The following is a 21,386-nucleotide window of genomic DNA, read 5'->3' on the forward strand; positions in this document are numbered from 1 at the left end:
TTCAGAGCAGGCTGCACCTCACAGAGAAGAGATGGGGGAGGAGCTCACTGCAGGGGCAGCACGGCAGCAAAATGTATGCGGTGAAGTGACCTGAAGAGTAATGTGCAGTTATACTGCTCTTTATAACTTATCTCTTTATAATTTTAGTCATGGAACTGTTTGAATTTGAGTCTTTTCCTCCCTTACTGGGAATTTATCATCAGGTGCTGTCTGCTCTGTGCCCCATCCCCCACAGTGGGGTCTGCAGCCTTCTCCAGCTGAGCTGACCTGCAGGGCTCATGTGATCACCTATACAAGATTAGTATGTATGTATGTATATGCTTGTATATGTATGTGTGTGCATCTGTGTGTATCTATGTGTATGTTTCTATCTGTGTGTATCTGTGTATGTACAGTATATGTGTGTATGTATGGTATAGTTGTATGGCTGTGTGTGTATGCATGTACAGTATGTGTGTATCTGTGTATGTGAAATAAATTTGTATGGATATATGGTATATATGTATGTTTATGTGCATGTACATACAGTATATGTGTATGTATATGTGTGTACGGTATGTGTATATACTGTATGTGTGTATGTACGGTACGTGTATGTGTATCTGTATGTTCGGTATATGTGTGTGTATGCATGTACGGTATATGTATGTACGGTATGTGTATACTATGTGTATATACTGTATGTGTGTATGTACGGTACGTGTATGTGTATCTGTATGTTCGGTATATGTGTGTGTATGCATGTACGGTATATGTAGGTATGTACGGTATGTACATTTGGGTGTATTTTATATGTATGTACGGTATGTGTGTACTATATGTATATAACTATCTGTGTATGTACGGTATATGTGTGTGTATCTGTGTGTATGTACGGTATATGTGTGTATGGCATTTGTGTGAATGTACGGTGTATGCATGTGTGCATGTACGGTATGTGTATGTATGATGGTATTTGTATGTGTATCTGTGTGTATGTACGGTGTATGTATGTGTATTTGTGTGTATGTATGGTATATGTATGTACGGTATGTGTATACTATCTGTGTATATAACTGTATGTGTGTATGCATGTAAGGTGTATGTCTGTGTATGTACGGTATGTGTATCTGTGTGTATGTACGGTGTATGTATTTACAGTATATGCCGGAACAAAAATCATTGTTCTCATCAGCACATCGCCCAGTTAAAACTGCAGATATTCTGCTAAGATGATATTGTATGGGGACATATTGATTTACTAGTGATCATTCTGTCCCCAGCCAGTGTAAAGAGGCTGGAAACAAGTGGCGAATGACTTCAATATTGTTGATCACGCTCGTTTAGTGGCCTGAAATCAGCGCATGTAGCTACAACCAAAATGTTTCTGTTGGTGCAATATGTTAGCATTTGGGGCCCCATTTTAAACTTTTGCCTAGGGCCCCACTTTGCCTAAAACCGGCCCTGCATCTGAAACTGAGGAAAGAGCAGCTTCAAAATGCTTGGCTATCTTCTTATAGCCTTCTCCTGCTTTGTGGGCCTTCTCCATTTTCCTTTTCAGAGTGCTAGTAATCAGCTTAGAAGAACCCATGGCTGCTGTTATATGGCACAAGGCTAGTGGAGGCTGTTAAAATAAAATATATATAATCACCTGGCCTTTCCTAACAATGATAGTGAACAAGCTATAACCCTAACAGGCTAATTAAGGTCTGAAACCTTGGGTCAATGTTATCTGAGCACACAAATCTCTAAGGGTGCCCAAACTTTTGCATTGGCCCATTTTCCTTTTTGTAATTTTTATAATGTAAAAAAATTAATGTTTATTTTTTGCCTAAAATACAAAGGAAATGTGTCATCTTTAACTTTAGGCCTTTCAAACATCATTTCATCTTCAGCTAGCTTAACATTTCACAATAAAAGTAATTTTGACCAAGGGTGCCTAAGCTTTTACCTGGCAAAAAAAAAAAAGAATTTTCTGCACTTTTTAAGAAACCAAATAACCACTTTATGTTCTGTAAGTTATGTGGTGCAGCCTCTATTGAATTGGGCTGTTTTTCCAAACTTATCTCACAGATGCTTGTTCTTTTTCAGACCTGGGTATGGGTATTCTGAGACCTGGGTCAACTCCTTAAATGTTTTATGTTCCTTACAGTACCGCTCCAATTTTTCATCTCTTATCCCTCAGTATTGTTAACAAGAGAATGAAAAAGCAGTCCAGAAACAGGTGCATTCATAGATACAATGATGGCTTAAGTTTCATTAGAGCATTACTCTAAAATTAAAAACAATGAAAAACATGAACTCCCCATCAGCATAAATATCAATATACATGTATAAATTGTCTAACAAGTATATGTTTAGGGAATCTGTCACCCCCTGGACGCTTTTAAGCTATTACTATGGGCACACAGATAAGGGTGGTTTCACACTTGCGTTGAGGAGGGCTGCGGATGGCAGCGTACTTCCTCCTTGCTTCCTCCGTGAAGCTCCGCCTAGTGCCGCATGCGTCCTGCGTTTCCCTAGCTTTAACATTGGGTGCGCAGGGACAGGCGTTGTATGCGGATGTGTCCGCATGCGGCGATTTGAGGTGTGTGGCGCCTCAAACACTTGATGTGTAAGGGTGCTTTCACATTGCATTCTGGCACCTGCTCAGTCAGAGCTTATTTCTGAACCGTATGCGCTGACGAGGCCATAGACTAATGGTGCTGGCAGAGCAAATGTGCAGTCTGGGTGTCCGCCTTCACTAGGTGTACACACTCAAATTATGCACAGCAGAGTGGCACCATTATAGTCTATTGCTCCATCAGGGCATGTGTCCAAATCCTGTTTTGCAGCGAACTCTCCCCGAAGGGGCCACCAAATGGGTGTCTGAGCGCAATATGGAAGCACCCTTAGGTGCTGCCTTGTAGACCAGATATGTAGACCAGATATGGTAGACCAATATGGAAGCACCCTCAGGGTCCTGCCTTGTAGACCAGAGAGCGGATGGAGTAATGAGACAATTCACTGTGCGCTCGGTCTCTGTGGGGTAACAGAGTGACACAACGCCACTCTGTTGCCCTCACAAGCCTTTATATGAAAGAAAAATGTAAATCATAAATAAAAAAAACACAAACCTAAGGTAAAAACGGAACTGGATCCAGACCAGCACAGGCCGCCCCGGAACACGAGCAGATCATTAACTCAAAACTGAAAATAAGGATTAAAAAACAATGTGCACAATCCTGCTGACAGGTTCACTTTAAGGTCTGTGGGTGTTAAAGTGGGTTGAATGTACACAAACGCGGAGCTGAAAGAAAAGAAACACGAAGTTGAATGACAAAAGACTTAATATATTAGGCGCCACTGCCAGTAGTTTCGGCATCCTGTATCTCCACAAAAGAGTGAAGAAAATCCGTAAAAATATTTTATCTGCATTCCTGCTACTATGTGAAGGAATGTACAGTTTAAGGTCAAAAGTTGTGAAAGGTCATATCTAAGCTTGCTTAAAAGGAACCTGCCAGCAGGACTGTGCACAGTAGCCTACAGACAGTCAGGCCCCTTATACTTATTACAATGATACCTGGGTGATGAAATCCGTCTTGTGGTTGTTGTTTAATCTTTATTTTCAGTTTTGTGTTAATGATCTGCTCGTGCTCCGGGGCGGCCTGTGGGGGGTCTTCATGTGGTGCTCTGCTTAGCTGTTCATAATGCAGCAAAAATGAAAATAAAGATTAAACAACAACCACAAGATGGATTTCATCAACCCAGGTATCATTTTATCCAGTATAACAGCGCTGACCTGACACTGTCTGTAGGTTACTGTGCACTATCCAGAGATAGGTTCCCTTTAAAAATGATTGTTCTCGGCAGAACATCATCTGTGTAAATAGGATATGTGCTGCTGAGAAAAATAACAGTCTATGTACACAGAACGATCTAACACATTGTTCTATGAGCATAGTAAGCCTGATCTAAGCAGGCCATGACCACAGATCAGCAAATAAGTAATTGTGATTTGTTTGTTTCTTGATTGTTTTTTTTTTTTTTTATTTGTGTACTAATTTTTTTCTTTTTTCCTCACAGTTGGAATGTGTGGGGAGTGTGGATAGTGGTATTGTAGCTATGAGTTGGAGCCCTGATCAGGAACTTGTTCTACTTATAACAGGTATATATCCAATAGAATGGAGATGACAATTATTTTATACACATATTGCGTTAATGTCAAATTACCTTTAAATTCAAATTGGCGTATTTTAAAGATTTGGTCAATCAATATGACTGTCAGCCATGTGCTTAACTTCAGTGATATGCTTTTACCCTAATACGAAGGCCTAGATTGCGTTGAGTCCCCTTGTGCCAATAGTGTGAATTAGCACATATAATTGTCAAAAACTCAAGAGTCTCATGCCACAGGCCCCTGAGCACTATACGTTGCACTGGGTGGGAAACATTGATATAGTCTGTCAGAAATAAAAAGGTACATGTGCATCATTTACGATCACATTTTACAAACTCTTGTTTGTAGACTACAAAATTTTTTTTTGTTTTTTTTTGTAGTCTGTTTCTATGGAGACCCAAAATTATGCATTGGAGCTGTAGACAAAAAAAAGGTCGATTGACAGGGAGATGCTTATCAGAGGAGTGGGCGTGGTCAGACAGGGGCTCATGCTCTGCTGTAGTCCAGTAGGGTTTACCTCCTAGTGGTAAAACCTTCATTGTAAGTAAACATCACACAGCAAAAAAAGTGACACATCGCTGAAATCAGTGTCCCAGCTGATACCTCATGCTGTCCTCAGATTGCATAGCAAAAACCTCCTCGCAGATTCCCTTTAAGCCATAATGGGTGGATTCAAAAGAAAAAAGATAGAAGTTACAATATTTTTAATGTGTTGGCTTTAAAAATTGGATATGAAATGACAAAATCTACAAGATGTGAAAATAAGCTTGGGAAATTAATGAGTTCAGTGCCATGAGTTACATCTTAACACATTTTCCTGTGTTTTAGCCATTGTTATATTTTATAATGGAAGGAATTATAAATCTGATTTCTTGTGTTGCTGTAGCTCATTAATGTACGGTAATCCACCCAGAATATATTTGTTAAATTGCATTTGGAGCCATTGTTCAGCAATTTTGCTTCTTCTTCTAGGCCAGCAGACAATCATATTGATGACAAAAGACTTTGAACCAATTGCTGAAATACCGATCCACCAGGAAGACTTTGGAGAAGGTGATGTCTGTTTGTCTAAAGTGAAGTCTGGGTGTGAAAAATGTATAAACTACATTTTTTTTTTTTTCAGCTGGTTAATTTATCTTCTTAAATTTATACAGGGAAGTTTATTACAGTCGGCTGGGGGAAAAAAGAGACCCAGTTTCATGGATCTGAAGGAAAACAAGCAGCCAGACAGAGAGCAACGGTAATGTATCAGGGACATAACAGTATAAAAATATAAAAGTCCCCAGTTGTCTTTTATTTAAAGACAACATGTGACCATGAAAATGTCGTCCATTCTGCAGGCCCCATGTTATAGAGCAGGGGGAGCTGAGCAGATTGTTTTGTGAGAAAAGATTCAGTATAGCCCGTGTATTACTCATGTAAACCGCTGCTCTTTCTTGGGTTTTCGGTCAGGTGGGCGGTGCCATCAGTGACTGACAGCTGTGTGTTTGTACAGTTATACAAATAATGCTGTCAGTCACTGATCGGACCACCCACAGGGCTGAAAATCACAGAAAGAGCAGAGGATTAAATACACAGGTTATATTGAATGTTTTCTAACAAAACTGTATATCAATCTGCTCCTCTTCCCGGCTGTATAACCTGGCATTGGCAGATTGAGCTGTATTTTCATGGCGACCCTATTTATTAAAGAGCTTTTCCGAATGTCCGATGCATATATGCCATAACATAAGTATGCCCATTCACGTGTAATGTGAAACACGTTGGCCCCAATGCAAATTCACCAAATGGGTCCCCATTTATTACGGGTCTTTTACAGTACTGGTCTGATCATATAAGAGAAAGGGACATTTTGGGCCGACATAGGCGACTGCAATCCCTTCACCCACTACAGTTACTCCTGTCAAACGGAACCTTTCAGCTTGCCTGTCTGAGGGGAGCGCAATTTAATTGACATGCTGATTTCATCCTTCCGTCACTTATGTGTTCCTGTTCTGTATCACTGTTTATGGCCAGTGAGGAGTCTGATGTATTCCTAATATGTGGGCACCTTGCGCCCTTTCGGCTTTTCTCCCCATGCACAGTAATGGCATGAATATTAGGACTCTGTGCTTTACAGTGGACTCCTTGCTGTACTAAGCGGCCTCTCCCCTGATGATTGGGAAACAAGAAACTCGTTGGGAGAACCTATTATGAAGGAGGACGTAACGATGGTTGGATGAAATTCAGAGCAATGAGGTCTTGAAAGGGCACGTGGAGAGCCCCCTCATGTGTAAAAGCATCACAACTCATCTTGTCTTAAGCTGCGAAGCAAGGGACCTGTATTTGGGTGAGATTGTTCCTGCATTCTAGCGGCTAATATAAGTGGCATATTTTGAACAGTTTAATATATAGGCCACTTGAGAAACACTTTTTGTGGTGTGATATCCCATGAAAAAAGGTGTATTATGCTGGAGTTTAATGGCGCATGATTGAAGCGCCTGAGAGTATTTGTATGTTGTCTGTTGTGTGTTTTTGGTTAATATGGATTTTATGAGACAATATGGCTCGTTTTAATAGATAAAATTAAAAGTTATATTTTACATTATTTAACTACAGCCCTACCTTGCTAAATATTGATTTTTGAGCTGATTGGTGGTACCAGATTACTTAATTCTATTAAATGAATAGCGGCATGGCCGGTTTTCTGACAAAGGGGATCAACACAGACACCTGGGCGGCAGAAGTAAAGGAGGTTTTTTCAGAGAACACTTTTGTGCAACCGAAATATACCCCCTCCTATAATAATGCGTTTAAGGAATTAACTAAAATTTATAAGAATCAAATTTCCAGCTGGTGGGAGGTGCAGAGCTTGGAAAACTATATAAAGGCGGACATTGTCCCAAGACATCTGAGGATAACCCTTCAACCAGGGTTTAGGTATAAAGGGTGTCCCCTGGGAGAACGGTGGGAAAAAGAGGCAACGTCAAGCTCCTTGAGATTCATGAATATTCTTCTGGAAGAGGAGAAAAAGACCTTGTCAACTGCTAGTGATCTATTGAAGGAACAAATAGAAATCACTAGAAAATTCTCAGCGGAGCCTGACTTCCCCTCAAAAGAGACACTTCTCCAAAATATAATCGAGAGGTATCAATATAATTTAAAGGAAAGGAAACACCGTAATTTCGTACGGGACTTGCAGGAATTTAAAGAGAATAAGGCATATAACATCCCAGTGAATAGGAACTTCCCAGGCAATTCCAATAGGAATTTTGAGACGGACGTATCTTCCACGGATACGGACTTTTCAGATTCGGAGACACGTACGAAGACATCTAGGGGGAGACCGAGAGGGAGGGGAAATCAAAGAGGCAGACCAGGGGATAGAACAGCTAATACCCGTTTTTTAGACCAGGGGTACTTCCTGAGAAGCAAACCGGGATTAAACAACTGATTGAGGCTGAGCCTAATCAGGTTATCAATTTGTCAGAGAGAGTTCTAAATGACATTGAATTGCAAGTGCTGAATAGAGGTTTAAGTTTTGTGCCTACATCAGATTTTCAATTGTTTGAGAGTGTAAAAGACCTGCATCTCTTTATAAGAAAAATTGAAGTGGAGAAAACACTTCATTAGGGAGGATAAACGTACAAGCATGGAGATGAATGTTCCAGACACGTTATTACCAGATATAAGACTACTTTATGGGTTGTCAGACCCTCTACCGGAACACACTGGGGAGGGCCCATTTACTGATTGTAAATTAAAAAGCTGTAAAATGCCCCCTAATTTAGGTGACCAGTCTACATTGGATGTGTTTCTGGAATTAGTAAGTAGGGATCTGGAGAGTCTGGCCACGAAAAGAAATAGGGGGACCAATTTTAATTTGTCTAAGCAAGAAATGGAGGCATTGTTGAATCTAGAGCAGGATCGGAGTGTAGTATGCAAGCCCTCGGACAAGGGTGGGAATACAGTAGTAATGGACTTCATGAAGTACCAACTTATGTGTGAGAATATATTGAATAGTCGTGAGTCCTATGAACAGCTATCAATTAACCCTACTCCCACCTTTGTCAGAACTCTAAAAGAGATCTTGGATAGAGGTTTTACTAAATCACTCATCGATAAGAGTATAATTTTTTTATACCCAAAACATCCAACAATGCCAACATTCTATTGCCTCCCGAAGGTGCATAAGGGTCTATCGCCCTTAAAGGGAAGACCAATAGTGTCTGGAATTGAGAGCATCAGCCATCATGCTGGGATATATCTTGACAAGATCTTAAAGCCTTTTGCCTTAGCTCTCAATTCCTACACTAGAGACTCAACAGATCTCTTGAGAAAACTGGATGGTTTGATCTTGGATCCACAATCCATACTATGCAGTATAGACGTTGAGGCCCTATATTCATCCATTAATCATGTTGACGGAATAAGGGCAGTTGAATATTTTCTTAAAGGTAGAGGTCAACAATGTCAAGATCATAACAGGTTTATTCTTGAATTACTTGAATTCTGTTTGACAAAGAATGTCTTTACATTCAATGGCAAAATCTTCCACCAGCTCAGGGGCACTGCGATGGGCATTTCTTGTGCACCGTCGTATGCAAATTTGCTCCTGGGCTGGTGGGAGGAGACAATTGTCTTTGGGGACCAATATAGTGATGAATGTTCAAAGATATTGTTTTGGGCACGTTATTTGGACGATGTCCTATTAGTCTGGAATGGGGAAGTATCGGAATTGGTGGATTTTGTTACTAAGCTGAATGTGAACCCTTTGAGTCTGAGATTTACCTTTGAGTATCATAGGGACAAACTCCCTTTTTTGGACATCTGTATTCAAAAGACATCTGAAGGACAGGTCCATACAAAAACATACCGCAAACCTACCTCTACAAATGCCTTTTAAGGTGGGAGAGTCGCCATCCCTCCCCCTTGAAAAAGGGCATCCCTAAAGGGCAATACATGAGGATTCACCGTAACTGCTCCTCAGAAGTTGATTACAGGGAGCAGGCAACGGAATTACGTCAGCGTTTCCAAAAAAGAGGATACCCTGACGGGATTTTCCGGAAGGCCTATAGGGAAACGAGAAGTATGAGTAGAACCAGACTGTTGAATCCATCAAGTCAAGAAGAGGGAGACTTGAAGAGTCGATTTATTACGACTTATAGTTCAGGAGCGGATCAAGTGAGATCGATCCTTAAGAAACATTGGTCGATTCTGAGGATGGATGACGACATTGGAGACCTAGTGGGTCCCTATCCCCTGATCACCTACAAGAAAGGGAGATCAATAGGTGATAGGATTGTACAGAGTCATTTTTCCCCCCAAAAAAAGTGAAATGTGGTTGACCAATAAAACGAGAGGATGCTACCGATGTAGTGGCTGTGTAGGTTGTCCTTTAATGAAGACGGGTCAATATTTTAAAAGTAATGTCACCAATCAGGAATACAAAATCCGCCACTTTATAAACTGTCGGTCCAGAGGAATTGTGTACAAGGCAACATGCTCATGTGGCATGGAATATGTGGGAAAGACCACACGTGAGCTTAGGAGAAGAGTGGGGGAACACCTGAGGGATATTGCTCAGGAGAGATACACCATTGGCAAGACATATTGCCACTGCACATGACGGGGATGCATTGGGCTTGAGGTTCATGGGGATTGATAAGATAGAGGCACCGAAAAGGGGTGGAAATTGGGACAGGAGGGTGCTGCAATGCGAGACGAAGTGGATATTTCGCCTCAAAACACAGCAACCTTTAGGTCTCAATGAGAACCTAACCTTCTCTTGTTTTTTATAGCATATCTTAGAGATACTGCATTGTCAGCAGCCCTCCTGTATCTCTCCCCCAAAAAAACCCCTCTTTACTCTGTTCTATCATTTTCATGGAGTTCCTTTTTCGGGCACCTATGTAGAACATCTTTAAGATAGGGATTGGCAGGACCTTATAGGGACAGCCGCCGTGGAGTTGGGGGCGCCAATTCTCGTGCTTAGGGTGCCAACCCCCACTGACCAGGTAGGATAAGAAATTAGGGTTCACTAGGGATAAATAGGAGGCCCATGGCCCACTAGGTCTCCATTTGTCGTCTAATAACAATGTGTAGGAACAAATACACATTTGAAAATATTAAGAGATACTCAATGGTAAATTTAGACCTATTAATAATGAACTTTTTTTGTCCCCTCTATCCCTCTCTGTCCCCCAATCTAATCGACTCTGATAGGGGACTTTTGTTCCCTCCCTGGAGTCCCCATGACATGAATTCTAAAGTGATCAAAAGTGAAATATAGTTTTTCTAAATAAAAGAGAAGCAATCCTGCGGGAGTATTTACGTTTGGGGAGCTCCTCATAGTAAGCGCTAGGATAGATGTGTTGCATACCTGGAGTTGGGAAACCACTAAGGCATTGTTTTGTGAAATCCTCCTTCCAAGGACTGGAAGTTGTAGGATTCGTAGAAGATATATGTATACATACTAAAAATTACTTCACTATTCGTTAAGGTGTTCAACTAGTGGTTTGAAGTATTTGAGGGGTTAAAATTATTTTATACATGACAGTCACGTCTTCTGCTCCTCCTGGAGGTGGAGTTGTTTCTCCTGTCCTCCGGACCGGTAGTGACGTCTGCGTGTCACTGTGCGCTTCATGAGTCACAGAATATACATGGAGACGCTTGCGTGTCACTATGCGCCTCACGAGGATGTACTTCCTTATGGGGCGTTCTGAGTTATAGGTCATGTGACCGCTCGATAACCGGAAACAGAGCTCCGGCGAGTCACACACGCGGAGAGATCGGCACTTCTATATATAATGAAGGTATCACACGCGCGGTGACCCACCCTCCTAAGTGTGCATGGTTAATGGCACACATTTGACTGTACTAAGCGGCCTCTCCCCTGATGATTGGGAAACAAGAAACGCGTTGGGAGAACCTATTATGAAGGAGGACGTAACGATGGTTGGATGAAATTCAGAGCAATGAGGTCTTGAAAGGGCACGTGGAGAGCCCCCTCATGTGTAAAAGCATCACAACTCATCTTGTCTTAACCCCTTCCCGACATTTGACGTACTATCCCGTCGAGGTGGGGTGGGCCCGTATGACCGCCGACGGGATAGTACGTCATCACCGATCAGCGGCGCTCACGGGGGGAGCGCGGCCGATCGCGGCCGGGTGTCAGCTGCATATCGCAGCTGACATCCGGCACTATGTGCCAGGAGCGGTCACGGACCGCCCCCGGCACATTAACCCCCGGCACACCGCGATCAAACATGATCGCAGTGTACCGGCGGTATAGGGAAGCATCGCGCAGGGAGGGGGCTCCCTGCGGGCTTCCCTGAGACCCCCGGAGCAACGCGATGTGATCGCGTTGCTGCGAGGGTCTCCTACCTCCTTCCTGGCTGCAGGTCCCGGATCCAAGATGGCCGCGGCATCCGGGTCCTGCAGGGAAGGAGGTGGCTTACCGAGTGTCTGCTCAGAGCAGACACTTGGTAAGCCTGCAGCCCTGCACAGCAGATCGTCGATCTGGCAGAGTGCTGTGCACACTGCCAGATCAATGATCTGTGATGTCCCCCCCTGGGACAAAGTAAAAAAGTTAAAAAAAATTTTTTCCACATGTGTAAAAAAAAAAAAAAAAAAAAATCCTAAATAAATAATAATAAAAAAAAATATATTATTCCCATAAATACATTTCTTTATCTAAATAAAAAAACCAAAACAATAAAAGTACACATATTTAGTATCGCCGCGTCCGTAACGACCCAACCTATAAAACTGCCCCACTAGTTAACCCCTTCAGTAAACACCGTAAGAAAAAAAAAAAAAAAACGAGGCAAAAAACAACGCTTTATTACCATACCGCCGAACAAAAAGTGGAATAACACGCGATCAAAAAGACTGATATAAATATCCATGGTACCGCTGAAAATGTCATCTTGTCCCGCAAAAAACAAGCCGCCATACAACATTATCAGCAAAAAAATAAAAAAGTTATAGTCCTGAGAATAAAGCGATACGAAAATAATTATTTTTTCTATATTTTAGTTTTTATCGTATAAAAGCGCCAAAACATAAAAAAATGATATAAATGAGATATCGCTGTAATCGTACTGACCCGAAGAATAAAACTGCTTTATCAATTTTACCAAACGCGGAACGGTATAAACGCCTCCCCCAAAAGAAATTCATGAATAGCTGGTTTTTGGTCATTCTGCCTCACAAAAATCGGAATAAAAAGCGATCAAAAACGGTCACGTGTCCGAAAATGTTACCAATAAAAACGTCAACTCGTCCCGCAAAAAACAAGACCTCACATGACTCTGTGGAGCAAAATGTGGAAAAATTATAGGTCTCAAAATGTGGAGACGCAAAAACTTTTTTGCTATAAAAAGCGTCGCTGGTTTCACACTTGCGTTTTTGTCTGCAGCGTTTTTTGCACAAAAAACGCATGCATTTTTTCCCTATATTTAACATTGAAAACGCATGCGGTTTTTTTGTACGCGTTTGGTCGCGTTTTCAAACGCATGCGTTTTTTTTCTGCATGCGTTCATTTTCAGAAATACAACCTGCAGTATTTTCTTGCGTTTTTAAGCACATGCGTTTGTTTGCGTTAAAAACGCATGCATTTAAACACACTGAAAAGCCACCCACCACCATCAAGGTGATAAAGGGATCCAAACCCTAACCCTAACTCTACCCCTAACCTCACCCCTAACCGTTTAATGAACATTTTCTGACAGTCATAGTGCCACGTATTTCAGTGCCACGTATTTCAGTGCCACGTATTTCAGTGCCACGTGTTTCAGTGCCACGTATTTCAGTGCCAGGTATCACATATTTCAGTGCCACGTATCACGTATTTCAGTGCCACGTATCACGTATTTCAGTGCCACATATTTTAGTACCACGTATTTCAGTGCCACGTATTTCAGTGCCACGTATTTCAGTGCCACGTATTTCAGTGCCACGTATTTCAGTGCCACGTATTTCAGTGCCACGTATTTCAGTGCCACGTATTTCAGTGCCACGTATTTCAGTGCCACGTATTTCAGTGCCACGTATCACGTATTTCAGTGCCACGTGTTTCAGTGCCACGTATTTAAGTGCCACGTATCACGTATTTCAGTGCCACGTATTTCAGTGCCACGTATTTCAGTGCCACGTATTTCAGTGCCACGTATTTCAGTGCCACGTATTTCAGTGCCACGTATTTCAGTGCCACGTATCAGTGCCACGTATCAGTGCCACGTATCAGTGCCACGTATCACATATTTCAGTGCCACGTATTTCAGTGCCACGTATTTCAGTGCCACGTATTTCAGTGCCACGTATTTCAGTGCCACGTATTTCAGTGCCACGTATTTCAGTGCCACGTATTTCAGTGCCACGTATCACGTATTTCAGTGCCACGTGTTTCAGTGCCACGTATTTAAGTGCCACGTATCACGTATTTCAGTGCCACGTATTTCAGTGCCACGTATTTCAGTGCCACGTATTTCAGTGCCACGTATTTCAGTGCCACGTATTTCAGTCACGTTTAGGGTTAGGGTTAGGGGTAGGGTTAGGGTTAGGGTTAGGGCTAGGGTTGGAGGTAAAGTTAGGGTTGGGGCTAAAGTTAGGGTTGGGGCTAAAGTTAGGGTTAGGGTTTGGATTACATTTACGTTTGGATTAGGGTTGGGATTAGAATTATGGGTGTGTCAGGGCTAGGGGTGTGGTTAGGGTTACCGTTGGGATTAGGGTTAGGGGTGTGTTTGGGTTAGGGTTTCAGGTAGAATTGGGGAGTTTCCACTGTCCAGGCACATCAGGGGCTCTACAAGCGCGACATGGCGTCCAATCTCAATTCCAGCCAATTCTGTGTTGAAAAAGTAAAACAGTGCTCCTTCCCTTCCGAGCTCTCCCGTGCGCCCAAAAAGGGGTTTACCCCAACATATGTGTTATCAGCGTACTCGGGACAAATTGAACAACAACTTCTGGGGTCCAAGTTCTCTTGTTATCCTTAGGAAAATAAAAATTTGGGGGGCTAAAAATCATTTTTGTGGGAAAAAAAAGATGTTTTATTTTCACGGCTCTGCGTTATAAACTGTAGTGAAACACTTGGGGGTTCAAAGTTCTCACAACACATCTAGATAAGTTCCTTGGGAGGTCTAGTTTCCAATATGGGGTCACTTGTGGGGGGTTTGTACTGTTTGGGTACATCAGGGGCTCTGCAAATGCAACGTGACGCCTGCAGACCAATCCATTTAAGGCTGCATTCCAAATGGCGCTCCTTCCCTTCCGAGCTCTGTCATGCACCCAAACAGTGGTTCCCCCCCACATATGGGGTATCAGCGTACTCAGGACAAATTGGACAACAACTTTTGGGGTCTAATTTATCCTGTTACCCTTGTGAAAATACAAAACTGGGGGCTAAAAAATCATTTTTGTGAAAAAAAAAAAGAATTTTTATTTTCACGGCTTTGCGCTATAAACTTTAGTGAAACACTTGGGGGTTCAAAGTTCTCAAAACACATCTAGATAAGTTCTTTGGGAGGTCTAGTTTCCAATATGGGGTCACTTGTGGGGGGTTTGTACTGTTTGGGTACATCAGGGGCTCTGCAAATGCAACGTGACGGCTGCTGACCAATCCATTTAAGTCTGCATTCCAAATGGCGCTCCTTCCCTTCCGAGCTCTGTCATGCGCCCAAACAGTGGTTCCCCCCCACATATGGGGTATCAGCGTACTCAGGACAAATTGGAAAACAAATTTTGGGGTCCAATTTATTCTGTTACCCTTGTAAAAATACAAAGCTGGGTGCTAAAAAATCATTTTTGAGAAAAAAAATAAAAATTATTTTCACGGCTCTGCGTTATAATCTGTAGTGAAACACTTGGGGGTTCAAAGCTCTCAAAACACATCTAGATAAGTTCCTTAGGGGGTCTACTTTCCAAAATGGTGTCACTTGTAGGGAGTTTCAATGTTTAGGCACATCAGGGGCTCTCCAAACGCAACATGGCGTCCCATCTCAATTCCAGTCAATTTTGCATTGAAAAGTCAAATGGCGCTCCTTCCCTTCCAAGCTCTGCCATGCGCCCAAACAATGGTTTACACCCACATATGGGGTATCAGCGTACTCAGGACAAATTGCACAACATTTTTTGGGGTCCAATTTCTTCTCTTACCCTTGGGAAAATAAAAAATTGGGGGCGAAAAGATCATTTTTGTGAAAAAATATGATTTTTTATTTTTACGGCTCTGCATTATAAACTTCTGTGAAGCACTTGGTGGGTCAAAGTGCTCACCACACATCAAGATAAGTTCCTTAGGGGGTCTACTTTCCAAAATGGTGTCACTTGTAGGGGGTTTCAGTGTTTAGGCACATCAGGGGCTCTCCAAACGCAACATGGCGTCCCATCTCAATTCCAGTCAATTTTGCATTGAAAAGTCAAATGGCGCTCCTTCCCTTCCAAGCTCTGCCATGCGCCCAAACAATGGTTTACACCCACATATGGGGTATCAGCGTACTCAGGACAAATTGCACAACATTTTTTGGGGTCCAATTTCTTCTCTTACCCTTGGGAAAATAAAAAATTGGGGGCAAAAAGATCATTTTTGTGAAAAAATATGATTTTTTATTTTTACGGCTCTGCATTATAAACTTCTGTGAAGCACTTGGTGGGTCAAAGTGCTCACCACACATCTAGATAAGTTCCTTAGGGGGTCTACTTTCCAAAATGGTGTCACTTGTAGGGAGTTTCAATGTTTAGGCACATCAGGGGCTCTCCAAACGCAACATGGCGTCCCATCTCAATTCCAGTCAATTTTGCATTGAAAAGTCAAATGGCGCTCCTTCCCTTCCAAGCTCTGCCATGCGCCCAAACAATGGTTTACACCCACATATGGGGTATCAGCGTACTCAGGACAAATTGCACAACATTTTTTGGGGTCCAATTTCTTCTCTTACCCTTGGGAAAATAAAAAATTGGGGGCGAAAAGATCATTTTTGTGAAAAAATATGATTTTTTATTTTTACGGCTCTGCATTATAAACTTCTGTGAAGCACTTGGTGGGTCAAAGTGCTCACCACACATCAAGATAAGTTCCTTAGGGGGTCTACTTTCCAAAATGGTGTCACTTGTAGGGGGTTTCAGTGTTTAGGCACATCAGGGGCTCTCCAAACGCAACATGGCGTCCCATCTCAATTCCAGTCAATTTTGCATTGAAAAGTCAAATGGCGCTCCTTCCCTTCCAAGCTCTGCCATGCGCCCAAACAATGGTTTACACCCACATATGGGGTATCAGCGTACTCAGGACAAATTGCACAACATTTTTTGGGGTCCAATTTCTTCTCTTACCCTTGGGAAAATAAAAAATTGGGGGCGAAAAGATCATTTTTGTGAAAAAATATGATTTTTTATTTTTACGGCTCTGCATTATAAACTTCTGTGAAGCACTTGGTGGGTCAAAGTGCTCACCACACATCTAGATAAGTTCCTTAGGGGGTCTACTTTCCAAAATGGTGTCACTTGTAGGGAGTTTCAATGTTTAGGCACATCAGGGGCTCTCCAAACGCAACATGGCGTCCCATCTCAATTCCAGTCAATTTTGCATTGAAAAGTCAAATGGCGCTCCTTCCCTTCCAAGCTCTGCCATGCGCCCAAACAATGGTTTACACCCACATATGGGGTATCATCGTACTCAGGACAAATTGCACAACATTTTTTGGGGTCCAATTTCTTCTCTTACCCTTGGGAAAATAAAAAATTGGGGGCAAAAAGATCATTTTTGTGAAAAAATATGATTTTTTATTTTTACGGCTCTGCATTATAAACTTCTGTGAAGCACTTGGTGGGTCAAAGTGCTCACCACACATCAAGATAAGTTCCTTAGGGGGTCTACTTTCCAAAATGGTGTCACTTGTAGGGGGTTTCAGTGTTTAGGCACATCAGGGGCTCTCCAAACGCAACATGGCGTCCCATCTCAATTCCAGTCAATTTTGCATTGAAAAGTCAAATGGCGCTCCTTTCCTTCCGAGCTCTGCCATACGCCCAAACAGTGGTTTACCCTCACATATGGGGTATCAGCGTACTCAGGACAAATTGTACAACAACTTTGGGGGTCCATTTTCTCCTGTTACCCTTGGTAAAATAAAACAAATTGGAGCTGAAATAAATTGTGTGTGAAAAAAAGTTAAATGCTCATTTTTATTTAAACATTCAAAAAATTCCTGTGAAACACCTGAAGGGTTAATAAACTTCTTGAATGTGGTTTTGAGCACCTTGAGGGGTGCAGTTTTTAGAATGGTGTCACACTTGAGTATTTTCTATCATATAGACCCCTCAAAATGACTTCAAATGAGATGTGGTCCCTAAAAAAAATGGTGTTGTAAAAATGAGAAATTGCTGGTCAACTTTTAACCCTTATAACTCCGTCACAAAAAAAAATTTTGGTTCCAAAATTGTACTGATGTAAAGTAGACATGTGGGAAATGTTACTTATTAAGTATTTTGCGTGACATATGTCTGTGATTTAAGGGCATAAAAATTCAAAGTTGGAAAATTGCGAAATTTTCAAAATTTTCGCCAAATATTCGTTTTTTTCACAAATAAATGCAAGTTATATCGAATAAATTTTACCACTAACATGAAGTACAATATGTCACGAGAAAACAATGTCAGAATCGCCAAGATCCGTCAAAGCGTTCCAGAGTTATAGCCTCATAAAGGGACAGTGGTCAGAATTGTAAAAATTGGCCCGGTCATTAACGTGCAAACCACCCTTGGGGGTGAAGGGGTTAAGCTGCGAAGCAAGGGACCTGTATTTGGGTGAGATTGTTCCTGCATTCTAGCGGCTAATATAAGTGGCATATTTTGAACAGTTTAATATATAGGCCACTTGAGAAACACTTTTTGTGGTGTGATATCCCATGAAAAAAGGTGTAATGCTGGAGTTTAATGGCGCATGATTGAAGCGCCTGAGAGTATTTGTATGTTGTCTGTTGTGTGTTTTTGGTTAATATGGATTTTATGAGACAATATGGCTCGTTTTAATAGATAAAATTAAAAGTTATATTTTACTTTATTTAACTACAGCCCTACCTTGCTAAATATTGATTTTTGAGCTGATTGGTGGTACCAGATTACTTAATTCTATTAATGCATTTACCTTACTGAATCAGTGACGTCACTGTTGGTTTAGATTCCCGACCTTTATTGTTGGCGTTTTGCATTTTTAACTATTTCCCAACGTGGTGGAGAACTGACCTTAGAGGTATTGTTAGGGCATTGAGAGGTTTTTGTGAAACTCCAGTTGGGGGAGGCAATATTTGGCGCAAGCAATCATCGGATTGCTAATGGTGCAGTGTTAACAGAAACTGAAAATCGAGTGGCTGCCTCTAACTGATTAACTCTGCTTGTTGGTTTGTAAACTGGAAAGTGGTGCCATCTTTCACCCTCTCCTCCCTCCAACACTTGACTTGAAGATTTGATGACTCTTGTTATTTCCTGCAAACACTGACAGTAAGGGTGGGCGATGGAAAACCATCTCTACATCAGTGTGGACATCTGCTTGTCACCATGAGGCTGTTGTTTGTTCTATAAAACAGTCCAAGTTTAGTAATATTAGTATTATAGCATCCTCTGTGATCCTAGGAAGCCACCTAGAGTCACACAACAGCGGCCTGATCCAAAGTAAGGCCACTACATGGCCTCCACTCTCTGGTTAGAGCAGATGGGCCAAGTATCTTGAGGGTCATCTCCAAATTTCTTGATTGCACATGGGCTATCAGACTACAAAGTACTACCATTAGTGTAGTTCACGTGGTTACTGTCTGCTCCTGGACAATGTGTGCAGAGTTCAGTATAAGCTCCTGTGTTAACATTGCTCCTTTGTTTTAGAGTGTTCAATCTGCTATGCCCTGGGATGACCACAAACCTCGCTTGACTTGGAGAGGAGACGGTCAGCTCTTTGCAGTGAGTGCCGTATGTTCAGAGACAGGTAGGAAGACCACGAAAGATGCACAATCATGACCGTTTTCACCGCATTGAATGATTACCAATCAAACTACTTATTCTACTGCAGAATAAACTTGTAATGGGTTTCAATGGATCCAGTGTTTGTTTACTGCCTATGCATAGTGTGTACTGTAGGTTGTGAACCTGTGCAATATATATACATTTTCCTGGCATGCACTGATTACTATATCTCTGCTCCCTCCTCTCTCTTTATTTTTCAATTTTTCATCTCCAATGTGGAGATATTAGCTTGTAAAATTTAGATATTAATGCTACTACAGCCAAGGGGGCATTAGAAGATAATCTTCTCTGGGGTGAGTACTTACTTCCCTGCCTGATGTTGACCAATCATAAGCAGAAGACGAAATGTATGGAACCAAAAAAAAAATGAATTCTCATAACTTAGCTTAGAACAGCTTCTTTTTGGTACTTTCAATGAAACACAGCACTGCTCTCGTTGATGATCTCTGCACCACCTGTGTAGGTTACAGCGGGGCTGTGTGTCATTACAACACCTCTTGCTGCTTTCATCTCAAGTCATTATCCGCTATGATGTACTCCACCTGCCCCCACACTTGATTGCCGTGAGATGAGAGCTGCAGAACAAAGGGATCTGCAATTCAAAATTGGATCCTTATATTCCCTGGCATTATTTGTTGAGGGATAGACAGTTGGCCCCCATATACATTAAACTGATATCCGAGCCCACTGTTATCAGTGGATGTTGTATGGGGGCCTAAAGGTACCGTCACACTAAGCGACGCTGCAGCGATAGCGACAACGATGCCGATCGCTGCAGCGTCGCTGTTTGGTCGCTGGAGAGCTGTCACACAGACCGCTCTCCAGCAACCAACGATGCCGAGGTCCCCGGGTAACCAGGGTAAACATCGGGTTACTAAGCGCAGGGCCGCGCTTAGTAACCCGATGTTTACCCTGGTTACCAGCGTAAAATGTAAAAAAAACAAACAGTACATACTTACATGCGTCCCCCGGCGTCCGCTTCCTGCAATGACTGAGCGCCGGCAGTAGCAGGGCACAGCGGTGACGTCACCGCTCTGCTATGCTTTCACTTTCACTTTGCGGCGCTCAGTCAGTGTGGGAAGCGGACGCCGGGGGACGCATGTAAGTATGTTCTGTTTGTTTTTTTTACATTTTACGCTGGTAACCAGGGTAAACATCGGGTTACTAAGCGCGGCCGTGCGCTTAGTAACCCGATGTTTACCCTGGTTACCAGTGTAAAATATCGCTGGTATCGTTGCTTTTGCTGTCAAACACAACGATACACGGCGATCGGACGACCAAATAAAGTTCTGAACTTTATTCAGCGACCAGCGACATCACAGCAGGATCCTGATCGCTGCTGCGTGTCAAACTAAACGATATCGCTAGCCAGGACGCTGCAACGTCACGGATCGCTAGCGATATCGTTTAGTGTGACGGTACCTTAAAGTGTCTTGGTCCCAGCAATCTGATCTACATAAACTAATATCATCTAATTGATTTTGTTTTGATTGTTTGCGTGACTCTTTGGAGAAATCTATAGTTAAAAGTACTGTATATCCTATGTGAAATCTCAGTTCTCCATCTTATCTGTCCTCTAAATTGATTCCCAGGCTCTCGTAAGATAAGAGTGTGGAACAGAGAACTAACCTTACAATCTACCAGTGAACCTGTGGACGGCTTGGAGCAGGCTCTGTCTTGGAAGTGAGTTTTATCTTGTCAACAGGAATGCATTATTCTTCTATTTTCTACTTTAAAACCCCTTCACGACATGCGCCGTACTAGTACGGCGCATGTTGTGTCTCCCCCTTTGATGTGGGCTCCGGTGGTGCGCTTTTTTGTACAGCTGACATGTGCCCGCAATAGCGGCATGTGGAATCGTGATCCACCTGCCGCTATTAACTAGTTAAATGCCGCTGTCAAACGCAGACAGCGGCATTTAACTAGCGCTTCCGGCCATCGGGCCAGAAATGCTCGCATCGCTGACCTCCGTCACATAATTGGGGGTCAGCGATGTGTCGGCATGACAACCAGAGGTGAGCGCCCTGTGGTCGGCGCTCATAGCAATGCAGGAATTCAGCCACATAGGAGCGATCTGAGCATCACTTCTATGTAGCAGAGGCGATTGAGTTGTGCCAGCTTCTAGTCTCCCATCAAGGCTATTGAAGCATGGCAAAAGTAAAAATAAAAATAAGTTTTAAAAAGTATGAAAAAAATTAAAATATATAAAAGTTTAAATCACCCCCATTTCACCCATTTAAAATAAAAAAAATCGAACCTACAC

The 21,386-nt window shown here is 42.3% G+C and overlaps 1 protein-coding gene across 1 annotated transcript in view; it reads left to right on the plus strand.

Annotated features, from left to right (window-relative positions):
• Positions 1 to 21,386, plus strand: part of ELP1 (elongator acetyltransferase complex subunit 1) — a 162,852-nt gene that overhangs the window by 38,042 nt on the left and 103,424 nt on the right. Inside the window, exons 4-8 of the mRNA XM_077272515.1 lie at positions 4,045 to 4,126; positions 5,111 to 5,191; positions 5,293 to 5,378; positions 18,986 to 19,085; positions 20,716 to 20,806. Coding sequence (XP_077128630.1) covers positions 4,045 to 4,126; positions 5,111 to 5,191; positions 5,293 to 5,378; positions 18,986 to 19,085; positions 20,716 to 20,806 — 440 coding nt within the window. The remainder of the gene's footprint in view (positions 1 to 4,044; positions 4,127 to 5,110; positions 5,192 to 5,292; positions 5,379 to 18,985; positions 19,086 to 20,715; positions 20,807 to 21,386) is intronic.

The sequence above is a fragment of the Ranitomeya variabilis genome, chromosome 1 (assembly GCF_051348905.1).
Source record: "Ranitomeya variabilis isolate aRanVar5 chromosome 1, aRanVar5.hap1, whole genome shotgun sequence".
NCBI lineage: Eukaryota > Metazoa > Chordata > Amphibia > Anura > Dendrobatidae > Ranitomeya > Ranitomeya variabilis.